The sequence below is a fragment of the Protopterus annectens genome, chromosome 3.part0 (genome assembly GCF_019279795.1).
Source record: "Protopterus annectens isolate FY-2018-M chromosome 3.part0, PAN1.0, whole genome shotgun sequence".
Lineage (NCBI taxonomy): Eukaryota > Metazoa > Chordata > Ceratodontiformes > Protopteridae > Protopterus > Protopterus annectens.
Window position 1 is genome coordinate 629,507,753 of NC_056731.1, and position 15,381 is coordinate 629,523,133.

General features: G+C 42.1%; 1 protein-coding gene across 1 annotated transcript in view; it reads left to right on the top strand.

Moving 5' to 3' along the window:
- The window catches only part of LOC122796497 (nucleotide-binding oligomerization domain-containing protein 1-like), a 636,277-nt gene that overhangs the window by 563,026 nt on the left and 57,870 nt on the right, over positions 1-15,381 (top strand). Inside the window, exon 10 of the mRNA XM_044065027.1 lies at positions 14,576-14,659. Coding sequence (XP_043920962.1) covers positions 14,576-14,659 — 84 coding nt within the window. The remainder of the gene's footprint in view (positions 1-14,575; positions 14,660-15,381) is intronic.

Sequence of the window (15,381 nt, forward strand, 5' to 3'; positions counted from 1 at the left end):
CTTCTTCTTTGATAGTAGCTTTTGGACTGCAGCTGTGTGGTTGTTTTCTGTAGCATGAATTTAGTACGTGTGCTACTGCTTCTTTGAGTTCCTCTTGTTGAAGTTAGCTTTCTTATTTTGTTAGTTACACAGGCTGACTGTAGATTTAAAACAGATAAAATATTAGCTGTGTGTTGTTGTGGTTAAAGGTCTAAGGGTTTGCCACTGTTTTGCAGTTTGTTTTTTTTTGCCATGAAGATTATTGTATTCCAGACTGTTGGTTAATCTGGGTTTCTTTCTTGTAGTCTTGTGAAGTAGGTGAGCTTTGATTTCCTTATATCTGTTTGACATTTATTTTTTTGACTTCTTTTAGCTGTCAATTTATGGTTGTCACAGTCCTTTTATAGTGAAGCCAGGCTTTGCTTCTATCTCTCGTGAGTTGGTTTGTAGTCTTATTAGTCCATGGTAGCAGGTTAGGTTGACTTCTTATTTTTACTCGGTGGAAAGGTGCATAATCTATCTACTGAGCTCAATAGTGCCATATTGCAAGACTTTATTGCTTCACTGACATTGTTTGCAAAATCTGCCTTCCATTACCTGCAATAATTTCAAATTAGCCCTATGCCATTAAAGATCTAATGCTTGGAAAGGTTGACTGTTATGATGACCTAGTTACATATATTGGCAACAAATTAAATATTAATATTAATTTATAACCAACAAATAGAAATTGTTTCTCTGCAGTGAAATATTTTTAAGAATGGCCTGGTCTGTGGATTATTTTCCAGAAAATATTCATATTTATATGGCATTCTTAAACTTGACAGCAGAATTTTAGTGTAGGATTTCACTAAAGTGTTAAAACAACAAGCACTGATATGCACTTAAGAAGTTCTTGAAACAGTCCAGAATGATCTGTTTCATTTTCATGTGAAGTTCCTTCCAGATTTTATTCCACTAGCTGCATCTCTTGTTAACATAATATCTTTTTATTTTCTGAGCCTTAAATTTTGCTAGGCTGCAATTGTTTCCTGGGTAACATGAGTTATTGTAACTGTAGTGGTGGCATATTTTGGTTGTCCTTCAGTTTGTGTTTGAAAGTTGATATCCCACAATTCCTTTGAGTGGGTGGGGTTACATAATTATGTATGCGAAGTTTACTTTAATCAGCGTACAGATTTGTACCTATTTTTCATGGGCCTTGTCCAGATTTTTGATGTTTCCAGGTTGAGAGGTATGAGCTTGGGTACTACTGCATAGTGCTGGGAGGCCAGTATTGGGCAGACATTTCCAGGTGTCCTACATAGTTGTCAGTTATCTGCTGCTATCCCAGTAGTCCACCTCATTCCCTTGCATGCATGCAGCAATACCATACATATGCTAGCAGAACATACTGATACATTAATTTACTGTTAAGGCAATTGACTTACCTTGTGCCTGTGGCAGTTGTGTGTACAGAGCTTGAGGGCTGCCTATGTTGGATGCACAGAGTACACTGCCTATACATGGTAAGTTACAGTTAGTGTGATGTGTGTGTCATCCCTTTTTACTGTGTGTGTGAGTAGAGAGAGGTGTCAGTCCCTGGGTGCCTACAGTGTCAGTGTGTGTGCTTTGCATTGCCTCTTTGTCAAGGCCAGACCATTACTGGGCATGCCTCCATCTGTCTGCAGGGGCTGGCTCGGTGGGTTCCTCATCTGAGTCCCTCTGTGCCTGTGGAGTCCTTGGCAATGGTGGGGGGCTGTGTGGCCCTTCCCCATCCTGTTCCTGCTGCAGCTGTTTCTGCAGGATCATATTGTGTAGCATGGCACATACTATGAACATGTGTGCACATGTGAGTGGAGAGTATTGCAAAGCTCCACCAGATATGTCCAGGCAGCAGTACCGTGACTTAAGCATCCCAAACACACACTCTATAATGATCCTGGTTTGTGCTTGTGCCTCATTATGGCATTCTTGCATGGGTGTGTGTGCATTTCTGATGGGTGTCATCATCCATGGCTCCAGTGCATAGCCAGCATCCCCCACCAGATGGCCATACAGGATGTCCCTCCCTGGCAAATCCCTGATACAGCTGTGAGGAATGCCAGATATGGGAGATGTGATAGCTTCCAGGGCTGCCAGCACACACATTCATGGTAATGCCCTACGCATTGCACATGACCTGGCAGTTCATGGAGGGGAAGCCCTTGCGGTTTATGTAGACCCTATCCTGCTCACCGGGTGGTGTTTGATGTGGATGTGGATGTGGATGCGCATGTAGTCTATGGCATGAGGTACCTCCAGGTATTCAGCTACATGGTAGGAGAGGTGCATATTGCTGGTCAATTCCTCATGGATGTTGGGGAAGTGTATGTGGTCACGGCCATTTAGTAGCATGGCATCCAGGAACTAGTGGAGTACTCTGGATGCAGATGCCTGTGACACCCCCATGATATCCCCAGTAGGTCTTTGGAAAGTACCCATAGCTAGTATTCTTAAGGCTACACATACCTTAGTATCCACTGGGATGGGTTCTCCTCTGTTCGCTCTGGATGTGAGGCGAGGCTGGCACAGCTCCACAAGTGGTTGAAGTATGTCCCTGTCCACTCTGTAGCTCTCTACTATCTCCAGGTCATGTAGCCCCTGGTAGGTTACCCTGGGTCTGAACACTCTTCCACGCCTCCTGAGTCTGGGGTGGTTATCAGCATGATCTCCCTCTCCACCCTCAGCCTCTGGCACATACTGATGGATCAAAGCAATGGCAGCCCCCAACATTTTCCAGTTAAAATTCCCCCGCATCTATACACCAGTGGTGCAGAGTTTGTGGGACAAACCAGACTGTAAGGTGTTTCCATACTTTATACTGTGGTGCTACAGATGCTGCCTGTATGATTGGCTCACTATGATACATTCCAGCTGCCACCTATATTACTCATGGCTTTGATTTGGTCACTGTGAGTGTTAGAGACATTACTGGTAATTTGTGCATGATTACCTTTATTCTGCTGTTGTTTTTTTTAATTATTTTTTACTTACATCTCCTCCCACTTTCAGCTATGCAGCCAGCTGCCAGCTGTATTATTATATGCTTTGCCTGCCCATTGTAAGTTGCAAGGGTCCCATATTATTGCTTTCTACTTCATATTTCTCCTTTATTGTGCTGTTGCTTTTTAATTTAGTTTTTACATCTCCTCCTATTTTCAGCTATGCAGCCACCTGCCAGCTGTATTATTAATGAGTGCTTTCAATAGTCCATTGTGTGTTGCAGTATCCCATATTGCTGTTTGTACTGCATTTCCCTTGTTCTGCTATTTCCTTTTACTTTTCCTATGTCCTTCCTGTTTAGTCCCTGGCGTGCTGCCCAGACCCATTTAGCTAGTGTAAACAGCAAGAAATGGCCCTTCTTTGGCCGCAAAAATGCTCCTCAGTTTATGAAATAAGAGTAAACAGCCTCAGACATACCCCCTCGCTTAGCTGTGTTTAGCTAAGCAGAAACCAGCCAACAGAGCTCCAATGTGCTTACAGCAAGCATGACACACCACCTTTTTATGTTACTTGCTCCTCCTGCATACACAATAGTGTTAGAGCACCTACACGGTTAGGTGCAATCTGACACTTAAAAAAAATTTGTGATTCAGTATAAGTCCCCTCATTAACATACCCCACTGCCTTAAGCCCTAGTTACTGCACTACACACGAGCCTTCCCCTTAGCAACCACTGTTTCCTGCCATTGTTTGCTTTCTGCATGCCAGTGACTATAATGGAAAAATGCAGAATTCCCTAATGTTCATGTTTTCACCCTTATTATTTTACTTTTCTGCCCCCTCTCACTAGCGTACCACTTCCCATGCATTCAATGGCCAAGATAGGTCAACAAAAATAAAAGTTTACATTTTTTTAAGCGGTTTTGCATCCCAGTGGCCATATATTTGGACATTGGCATGCATAACTGCTCTAATACATGCTTTATTGAGTGCTGACATGCTTCCATTTTATAATTTGCAGAAATTTATTCGGTTAGTAACCGAATACATTTCTGCACCTTACACTGTTCCAGCATGAAGACCTCCCGACTTCCTGAATCGCTAGATCAGCTCATTTGCATAGTTTTCACCAGCAAATGAGCTGATTAGCATTCAGCATGGCTTTCCATGCTGGAAAAGTGTAGGGCCACTCGTGCACATCAAAATGGCATGTTCCTGGATTACGAGGCGGCCATTTTCCATGCAAGAGAGGCTACACTGTTCCTGCATGGAAAATTTCCGTTGATGAATCCCAGGGATGGTTTAAAATCACTGAGAGTACCTCAGTAGTGCAGGGTTATAATGCCTTTCACACCTTTAGACCAGCTAATGCACAGGAGGGAACTAAAGGTGGAGGAGTCTCTGTCTATATTAAAACCAACCTCAAATCCAGACTAGTTAAAGTATATGACCCACTGGAAATCATACATGTGCAACTCACCATAAAAAGGGTCTTGTACCATATCCTTGCAGCCAACAGGTTCCCCTCCATGTCCCAGGAAAGCCAAACTACCCATCTCAATGTGTTAGAGTCCCTCACCATTCAACCCAATATGATATTCATTGGGGATCTCAACTACCCCTCTTTAGATTGGGAATCCTACACCACTTCTAATGCACAAGTCCAGCAATTCCTACATTTTGTTAATACCAACATGCTGGAACAGTTGTTCCATTTTCCTACTAGGAATAAAAACATCCTTGACCTTGTACTCACAAACATGGGGGGGGGGGGTAATGTTCTTTACCCAGGGTAATATCTTCACTCACCAGATCTGACCATAAGGTAGTATTACCTGAAATAAAAATTAAATCCAGGAGTCCAGCAAAACCCAAAACCTTTAGGAACTATTCCAAGGCTAATCTCTCTTTACTAAGTGACACCTTGGCTAAATTCCAGGCACCCCAAAACCCAGTAAACACCATAGCATGTGTGGTGTTAAGCTATTTACAAAATCTCTGTACAGCCATATTGATAGCTATACAGAGCAAGTTGTGCCCGGTCATATTAAGAATAAGACAAACTCAAAAGACAAGCCAAACTGGTGGAATCACCATATCAATCTGTTATACAATGAAAGAAAAAAAATCTTGGCCATGCTTAGGAGGAACAAAGCCATACATGATAAAAGACCTCTGACCAATCTAAATAGGCAGCTTAGAGGGTTAATTAACACTTCAAAGGCCAAATTTGAAGATAAAAATAGATTCACAGGCAAAGAACAACCACAAACCTTTCTACAGCAATGTCCATAACCTCAGGGTGTTAAACAACACTGTGCCAAATTTATTGTAAATGGCATTACCCACACTGAACAGAAGGCTATTGCCAACCTTTTGGCTGACAGATTCAGCTCAAATTTCTCCCAAACTCCCTCCCCCCAATAGTCCAAAGGAAATACCACATACCACAACCCCCCCAACCATTACTATGGAAAAAGTCATCAATGCACTTTACAAGGCCAAAAACACTGCATCAACGGTCCCCGTTAACATCCTTGGATGTTTAATAAATAGCATGAAACATGACCTTTCTGATTCACTTGAATCAAATTTCAGCTGGAGCCTATAGTCAGGTTTCATGCCCAAGGAATGGAAGATGGCTATAGTCATTCCCCTGCATAAAGGAGGTCCATCCACTGATCCGTGTAACTACAGGCCCATAAGTCTTAACAACCTCATATGTAAGGCCATGGAAAGAATCATCATGGACATGATAAATGAGGACATAGGTAACCTGCAAACACTGGAGCCATCACAGTTTTGCTTTGTTAAAGAAAGACCATGCCTTTGAAACCTGGTGGACTTTTTGAGAGGGTCACCAAAGCACTGGATGAAGGTAAGACTGTGCACACAGTTTACTTCAACCTGGCCAAGGGTTTTGATATAGTAGCCTGCTCAGGCACTAATTTAGGTATAAACATGTTTATCACCCACTGGAGAGCCAACTGGCTCATTGGTAGGACCCAGGAGGTCAAAATAGCTGAGGCCACCTCCACTAAGAGGCCAGTCACTAGTGGAGTCCCCAGGGCTCGGTACTGGGCCCACTACTTTTTGGAATCTTTTTCTCTGAAATGGGAGCAAATTCTGAAGGTTTATGGCTGACTATGTTTGCAGATGATTGCACGCTGGGGTTATCATCAACAACCCTGAAGACACTAGCACTCTTCAAGATGGTCTATCTCTGACTAATAAATGGTACCAAAGCCATGGTCTTAAGCTCAATTCTAAGAAATGAATAAATGTACCCTTTGGGACGTCAGCCATCCTGGCTAATTACTGTGTTGATAATATTCTCCTAAAAGTCAATCCAGTGGTCATGGATCTGGGTATACACATAGATAGTAGCCTTACTTTTGACCACCATGTGGCTACAGTGTTGAGAAAATCCTTTTATGTTGTGCAACTTATAAGTAAGGGCCTGGTAGCTAGTTCCAAACAGGTATTATCCCACTGTTCTCTGCCCTTATTGGATTAATCAAAGAGTACAGTGTTCCTTTCGGTATGTACCTGACCAGGCATATGCAGCATATACAGCGAACTTATAACATAGACTGAGTTATGCAGAGCACCTAAAAGCCCTTTCCCTCTACTCAGTCTCCTATAGATTGCTGAGGGGTGATCTATGCTTGACTTACAAGGGATCCGCAAACCCCACACGTATAAATCTCCTACATATACCATGTGTTATCCTGCTACTATTATTGCATTAACTGTCTTTGCCTTCTAAAAAATGTCAGCATCTTAATAATTGTTATTCTTTAACTACTGTGTGTTGCACTGTAACTTCTTGGAGCTTTTCTCCCCAGGACTCCGCTGAAAATGGACACCAGCTGTCCAGTCAGATTATCCTGGTGAAACAAATGTTAAATAAAATAAAATAAATAAATATTCGCAAGTCAAAGAGTACCAGAAATACAAGGTCTAGGGACCTGCATTTTGTCTGTGATTTAAACAGAACATGTTGGAGAGACAGAAATGTGTCCCAATGACTGTCCATCCTGTGGAGCAGGCTTCCCATTCATGTGAAGCTGAGTTTGTCTATTACCCAGTTTAAGCACAACCTAGACCAGTGGATGGGGAATAGGAAATTTACACTGGGCCTGGCACCCATGTCCCTTATGGATAGAGGTAGTTTATAAATGCCTGCCCCTCAATTTCCTATTTGGATACAGGACATCATTATTCTTTGGGAAAACTTGGTTATGCTTCAAAAGGCCATCCAGGTCATTAGGCTAGTAACAATCTATGAATCTATTAAGATATTAAAAAGTATACAAGGCTAATAAAAATCACAATTCATACTTGTCTATAGAGAAGACCATGCAGGTTTCCACTCCTAGCTATAAAAGGGCAAAGACAACAAAGATTTTGTCTTTACAGTTATCAGTCATGCCTGACATCATGGCAACCATCACACAGCAACATACAATTGCCTTAGTGCTGTCAGCTCCTAGCAGTATGCATGTGGTGTGATCACACACCAAAGGAAGTATAACCAACAGTGATTCACTTACCACAGTTTCAGAGACTGAGACATTGTGGATTCCTTTAGAGTCAGTTGGAGGATTGTATGGGTCTTGGTTGAAATGTGTCACCTACACACAGAATTAATAGGAATATGTGGCCTTCCAACACCTGAGTAGACCAAGGTTCATAGGTTCATACTAGGCAAGTGGCCTGGAGGCCCTTATAAGCCTAGACAAGAATTTTGTCCACATTCCCACTAAGTCAGCACCTGTTTCCCCTTTCCAGCATTGACACAGGTGGGATCCCAGGGGTGTATTTTCTGTTTCTCAACCAGTCTTCCAGGTTCCTCTTAAAGAGGGCTAGTGAAGTACTCTACTTCACATGGAAAGGGAGTCTATTCCACAGATGGGAGAGTCTTTGGGACACAAACCTACCCCTCCAACAAGTTCTATTAATGTCACAGACCAGGTTGAGGCCTTGCATCCAGGTTGCATGAGTGGAGTTTGATTTACAGATATGTAGCAACTCCATCAAGGCTGGATCTGAGATGGCCTTGTATGCCAGACACAGGTCACCTCTCAGCAGTCTGTACAAGACTGAGTAGAGGGACAGGGCTTTTAGCCTATCTTTATAGGATAGGTGTTTGAGACCCTGGATTTTTCTGGTCAGGAACCTCTGTGATCTTTCTAGCTGCTGCATATGTTTGGTAAGGTACATGCCAAACAGGGCATTGTACTCAATAAGGTGTTTTATAAGGGAGGAGTACAAGGATGTTATGACCTCCTTGTTCCTGGATGAAACACCCTTACTTATGAGGTGAGCCATGTAGAAAGCCTTCCATGCAACAGAGGCAACATTGTGGTCAAAAGTCAGGTTGCTATCAACCTGGCTGCCCAAGTCCCTCATGACTGATTGCATTCTTAGTACAGTGTTATTAATGTGATAATTAGTGGGGACAACATTTTCCCCTAATGGGATGATGATTCATTTCTTGGCATTCAGTCTGAGTCCATGCTTCTGGCACCAGTCATTAGTTTGGGTAAGGCCCTCTTGGAGGATGTTCACATCACTAGGGGAATTTAAGACAGCACCCTGCTTGCAGACATCTGCAAACTTGGCCAGCCGGAGACCACTAGTTCTGGCTTGCACCTCAGAAAAGTATATCCCAAACAGTACAGGCCCTAAGACTGGTCCTTGAGGTACACCACTCATTACAGGTCTACTACTAGAGGCTTCCCCTACTTTCACTGACTGGGTTCTATCAATGAGACAGTTAGCTTTCCATTTGGTAGCATACAGGTTGATGCCTAGCTGGGAGAGTTTATCTATTATGCCCAAGTGGGGAATAGTGTTGAAGGCTTTGGCTAGGTCAAGGTAGGTGGCATGCACCATATTCCCCTCGTCCATGGCTTTGGTGACTGTTTTGAAGAAGCCAGACATGTTTAACAGGCATGATCTCTCTTTGAGAAAACCAAACTGTGTGGGGTCAAGCATGTGGAGGTTGCCAATGCCCTTGTTTATAAGGTCCATGATAATGCATTCCATGGCCTTGCATATCAGGCTAGTTAGGCTGATGGGCCTATAATTGCCTGAGTTGGCGGACGCTCCTCCTTTGTGTAGAGGGATGACAGTGGCACTCCTCCATTCAGCTGGGATGAAGCCAGTGTTCAGGCTTTGGTTGAAAAGGGTGCCTAATGGTGATGAGAGGTCTTGCCTGAGATCATGTAGGACACAGCCACAGATGTTGTTGGGTCCCATGGAGGCTGAATTTTTTGCCTTTGATACGGCATTAAATACCTACTCCATGGTGATGAGGGGAGGGGGTTAGGTGCTGGGGATGTCCTGGTTTACTGATGAGGGGATAGAGGGGTGAAGTTTTCACTGAACTTTCCTGCCAGCAGGTTGGCTATATCTATGGCATTTGTGTATGTGGTGTTCTTGACCACCAGTTCAGAGCAGATATGGGTGTTACCTTTGAGATTGCAGATGTATGTGAACAAGGTCCTGTGATTGTCCTTAGTGGATGTGGCTAATTTGGACCGAAGTTAGGGTTAGAGGATTTCACCAGTGACCTTATTTGCATTTTCAGACAAAGGAGAGATTGCTTTTAATTTGGCACCTGCTCCTTCTTGGTCCTGGACAGCATTTTTTTTTCCTTTTATTATAGAGTTTGTTTATTGCTGCTGTCCAGCAGACAGGTTTACTCTTCCTTGAGGAAGAGGATTTAGTCCTGTCAGGTATTGCTGAGTCCATGCGGCAATGTAGGTGCTCATATAGTTTTTTGATATGGGCTTGGGCATTAGTGCTAGTTTCAAATGAAGGGATGGTGGCTGTGAAGCTGCTTATACCTGCTTTCAGGAGGTTGTAGTCCGCTTTGGTAATTTTTTTTTTGTTTGACCCTGGTAATGGGGGTCATGGAAGATGGTGACTTTAAAAGTGATCACTTTATGGTCAGATCTTACCAAGGATGATGACACTGTAGGGGTACAGTGGCTACTCATGTTGGTCAGTACCAAGTCCAGGATATTTTCACCTCTCGTGGGGGTGTTGACCTGCTGATCCAATGCATTGGCATTGACGAAGTTGAGGAATCTCTGGGTGTTCATGTTTCGGCTAGAATAGGTCTTCCACTCTATGGTTGGGTAGTTAAAGTCTCCCAGGATCAGGGTAGAGGGTTGAATCTTGATGGAATCAAGTAAGTCCAGATAGGTGGAGTGGGTGTCCTGAGTCATGGTTGGTGGTCTGTAGCTAGCTATGATTTGAATAAGTATAAGTTTATAAGTCTTTCCATACTAGCTACATGGATCTTTCAGAGACAAACTGAGAAGATGTTACCTATTTCACATGCCTCCACCTCCAGAATATTTTGTAAGTTTCTCAGTTTAATGCTTTTGCATGCGGATGATTATATATTGTTTCTTACCACACCAAAGAAGACAGATAATACTATGTGGGCCTTTTATTACAGTGTATCGCTCCCTGAGGTACTGGGTGCCATAGACTCCATAAAGGCATCTCCTGGCATATAGTTACAAAGGTCTGTGATCAAGAAAGGTTACCATCTTAACAGCTGCCAGGTAGTGTGTGACTCCTGTGGGATCATAGCCAAAATGTCCTACAGAATCCAGGCAGTTTGCATTATTCATATATCTGGGACATGTCTCTAATATTTCACTATTCCTTGCAAACAGAAATTCCACAGAGCCATCTAGTAGATAAGTGCAGGCACTATGCTAATGTGTCATGAAACTATGGCTTAGTTAGAATGGCCATAGATAGTAATCCCCACCACATCCATTTCCATAGATATTTGACTACAGGTGGCGTTACGTGCCTGCTGACTCCCAATATAACATCAAGCATGCACAAACTTACAATATCATACAGAGTATGTTTAGCTTGCTTAATGCCCACTTCCTTTGCCTAAACACATATGGGGACACTCCACTAAGGTCTAGTCACAACCTGAAGTGTTTTTCAGCATGTTGTATGCTCCATAATACAGTGGTTAGCAGACAGTCAGGGCATTTCCAGGATACTGGTACTGTCAGCCTCTGCATAAACACTGCCAGCAAGTATGGCAAGACAACAGTATCATCTGATGAAAGTGTCATGGAACATCAACAACCAGCATCCCCCACCCCCTAGACAGCAATGGACACAGTACATGGTCACGTACAGAAAGCAGAAACATCTAGTTCAGTGTATAGACCCAGGCAAGCAGACTATAACAGTGCAGTGTCGCATGTATCAAAAGTTATGTACTTAGTGCTAATATCAGTCTATGCCAGTATGTGCATGATCAAACCGCACTGTGCTTCAGATGCACCCATATTTAACACACAGAATGCAAGGAGGAGTATGTCACAGTCTTTATTATATGCACAAGTAGTTAGGGATACAATGATACATGTCTGCATATGCACTTCAAACGTGGCATATCACAGGAATGTGACAAGTGCATCATGAGGTAGTGGCTATTCTGTCTTATGTACTGTATCCTCTGGAGATAGGATCTGGGTTTTACTATGTGATAGTGGCCTGATGTGAAGGTTGGCTTCCCAATATAAAATATATTGTAATAAACAATTTCCTCCTGTGATATATCTGAGGTGCTAATATATAACAATACTTCTGGCCACTATGTTTGCACTGAAATCTGTGCTTCCTTCTGAAAGAGGTACTCTGTGGCTGTGAAACTGTGACCAGGATCATGCCTGCATGTCAGTAGAAAGTTTGTGGCATGATTCCCACAACACAAAGTGGCATTTCATGGTACAAAACCAGATGCAAGTAATGCCTATGAACTCCCTAATGGTGCATAAATTGAAACCTCATAATACAGGCCCTCCTTGCATTTGCTGGTGTGTGTGTTGCTGGTGTCTCTGGCAATCTTCTGCAAAGAGATTGATATGGACATATTCTGTGCCAACAGAGATCACAGCAGATCAAGCCTTATTGTGCATTTGACTTCCATGTCATCACAGATGCCACACACTGTTGCAATGAAGGCCATGTTAGACTGGGTTTCAGCTGGATGTGCCTGGATCTGTGGCACGTCTGTTCATTGATCTTGAATGCTGTACATGTGTCAGGGACAATGTATAATGTGTAACAGTATAGGGCATGATGAAGAGGCTGCAAACTGTCGAGAATTACCAGTTCAGATGCAGTGAACTCATTTGCTGCTGCAGGAGATGATATCACTGGCTTTAGGAGACATATGGATATCTCCCCTACTGGGGATGGTAAATGCTCATATTGTGCAGTATGTCTCATGTTCCTTTGTTGGTGAGAACACTGATTCAGGCAGTATAGATGAAAGATGCCCACCTGGGATAAAGACAGTCTCACTGTGTCAGAAAACAATTTACCTGTCTGTGCCTCATCATCATCCTCATCAGCCCCAGAATATGTGTCAACATCAACCTGTCATTCTCCCTCAGTCTCACCAGCTATCACAGTGAATGCAGGTAGCTGTGCCAAAACTATGCCCTGTAGCATGCTCATAGTGTCCATGCAAGATTTATCATACAAACTCAACCTACGTCTGCTGCTATCCTAAAATGGCTAGATTACTGACGTAGCTGAAAAAGTACATAGCCAACAGTTACTGTAGTCAGTCTTCAGTGTCTACAAGCAGTTCTACTATACAATAATCTGGTGTACAAGATTCTAACCTGAGGCATCATCCACCAAGACATGAGAGTGCAGTGTGCACTCACTTCTCAGGGGTTAATCCTAGTACCTGTACTCTCCTGCAGGGACACTAAAAATTTAAAACCTCTTCTTGCTCTGTTAAACTGTTGCTCCCAGGTTATCACCCCCAATCAACCACTCTATTCCTATAGAATGTGCCTTTGTGTGGCATAACATATCAGTAACGTCTATGACACTGCTGTAATGTGTAATTGTGTCCCCCATGGCACTTATGTCAAAGACCAATCTCTGCCATGTTTGGTCACATAAATGTTGGTCAGCACCCCCACCCCCACAACAACCACCAACAGGTTACATCCTATGGGTCTCCATTAGAAGAAGTTTAAAGTATCACACAGTGAAAACTCTGGCTTGGCTGGGTTTTTCTTGCAGTTGTCACTAAATGGTTTGTCTGTCTGATCTTTATGGGTTGAATGTTAGTTGGAATATTTTGCAGACACTTTAATGATTATGGGCATTAGATGGGCTTAAAAGCCCTGTGCTTCTGAAGTACAGCCAAAATGTCCACTTATGTGTGTTAATGAAGTCACTAAAAAGGCTAAAACATGTACGTGCACAGGTAGAGAGGTTTGGCTTTATTGGCCTGAATGTAACCATAAAGATTTAAAAAGTAAAAAAAAAAAAAAGTCATGAACATTAAGAAGGCATGTAGCTGAAACACTTGATGTCCTTAAGGGGTCATTTTCATGTATCCCATGGGACTCCATTACAGCAGGTTTAATGTATCACACAGTTAAAACTCTAGCTTGGCTGGGTTTTTCTTGTGGTTTATACTGACTGGTTTGTCTATGTGACCTTTTTTCCCTTTGGTTTGCATTTATTAGCAATGGCTGAAGGGGTAATTTATGTGGAATACAAGTTCATCAACAGGACAGCATAACGGGTGTGTCATATGACTGTCACAATTACACTTGTGAGAATATATATATAGCTGGCATATATGTTAACAGGTATGTAGAGGATAACATAGGCACCCATGCTGCTGACAAATTGTGTGACCTTTGTAACTGTTGATGATATGGCCCCACAGTAGTAAGCTGAGGGAAGCATAAGGCATAGGATTGCTGCACCCCATACCATAGGCCAACATGTAATTTAACAGATTATAAGAGTTGTGTAACAGTGATTAATCCTACCACATATTGCTCTCTAGCAATTTAAGACTGCATTAAATCTGTCATATACAGCACTGCAGTTCCATCTCCTTCCATGTTAACTGTTTTGTGCATAGCACCTAGAAACTGCTTGAAACTATTAATAATTATGTACAGTTTGGCTTAGTGTTAGGATACTGTATTAATTCATTCATACACAGAACAGCTTACAAGAGATTCTACTACTTCAGCTATGCACAGCAACACGTTAGCTTCGCAATGCTTATAAACTAATATAAACTGATCTTTGGGGCCTTAATTCAGAGTACTGACTTTCTCTCCTCAGCACCAAGATGAGCTGCTTTCACTGTACCTACAGAGAGTGATGGTCATTTTAGGTTAACCAACTGGTCTTGCAGGAACAGATTTGTTCACTGCTTGTAGAGCTCTGTGCTGGCTGTGAGCCATATTAGTGTTATACCCATAAATATGACTTAAAGGAGAGACAGAAACTTCTCAGTTATCTGCCGGTATGGAAGTACCTTACACTTTGTACCAAACTTTATAAAATTGGATAGATTTGTAAAAAAAATGTGTTGAAATTACTCCCAAAATAGTTCAGAGAAAATTGTACAACTGAGCTCCATATCAGTGTTTGATGTTCTTGTACACAGTACTTATTTTTCATGAAGACTGAAACAGAGATTCATACAAGTATTTAAGTCTAATTGCTGATGTTAAAGCAATGTGGCATTTTTAGAAAATGATAACGTTAACAGGTAAATTGAAATGGCCTTATTGTCTTACAGGTTAACTGAGAACAAGATAACTATAAAAGGAGCCACTCAACTTTCACATGCCCTTTTAGAGAATACAACTTTGAAGGAAATATGGTAAGAAAAGACTATTTCACTTCACAAAAGCAGTGACGCAGATGTCCTGCAATGTATAAAGACGACATAACTTTTTCTCACTTATGTTTTGTGAGAACAATTTTATCTACAGATCATTCTCATACACAATACAGCAATCCCCTTAGTCACAGTCACACATTTTTGTACTAAATTGTCCGACCAGGAGATCTGCACTTAAAGCCAGGACTATGTGTCCATTTCAATCAAGACTATGCATCTGCAAACCTTCAACCCTTCATAGAAAGCAAAGATTTAAGAATAGCTTCCATAAACGCATAAGAGGATATCACTTAAGGCCTGGCTAATGATATGATGCAGCAACCTCATGTAGTGGATATTTAGGAGTCCTGAATGTAAGAGAAGTTCTGTCCCTCCCAGTATATTTAGGACAATTAAATTTTTTATCAATGACGTCAAACCATCTCCCAGAACAGAAAGTAGAGCCTTGGCACTAATCGCACTTAACACTACTATTACTATTACTATTACTGCCTCCACTAAATCAGACACTGTGGATGATAGAAGAGCAAACTTGGTCCTATGTCATATTACCTTGGGAGGACATACCCATCTGCTTATTGTTTCAGTATATCTCCCTCCCCCTCCATCTTCAGTGGCCACTATTCAAATTATACTACAAAATATGTTCCCTAAAAGGTTTATAAAAGCACCATAATAGTTTGTGATTTCATTATTAATAC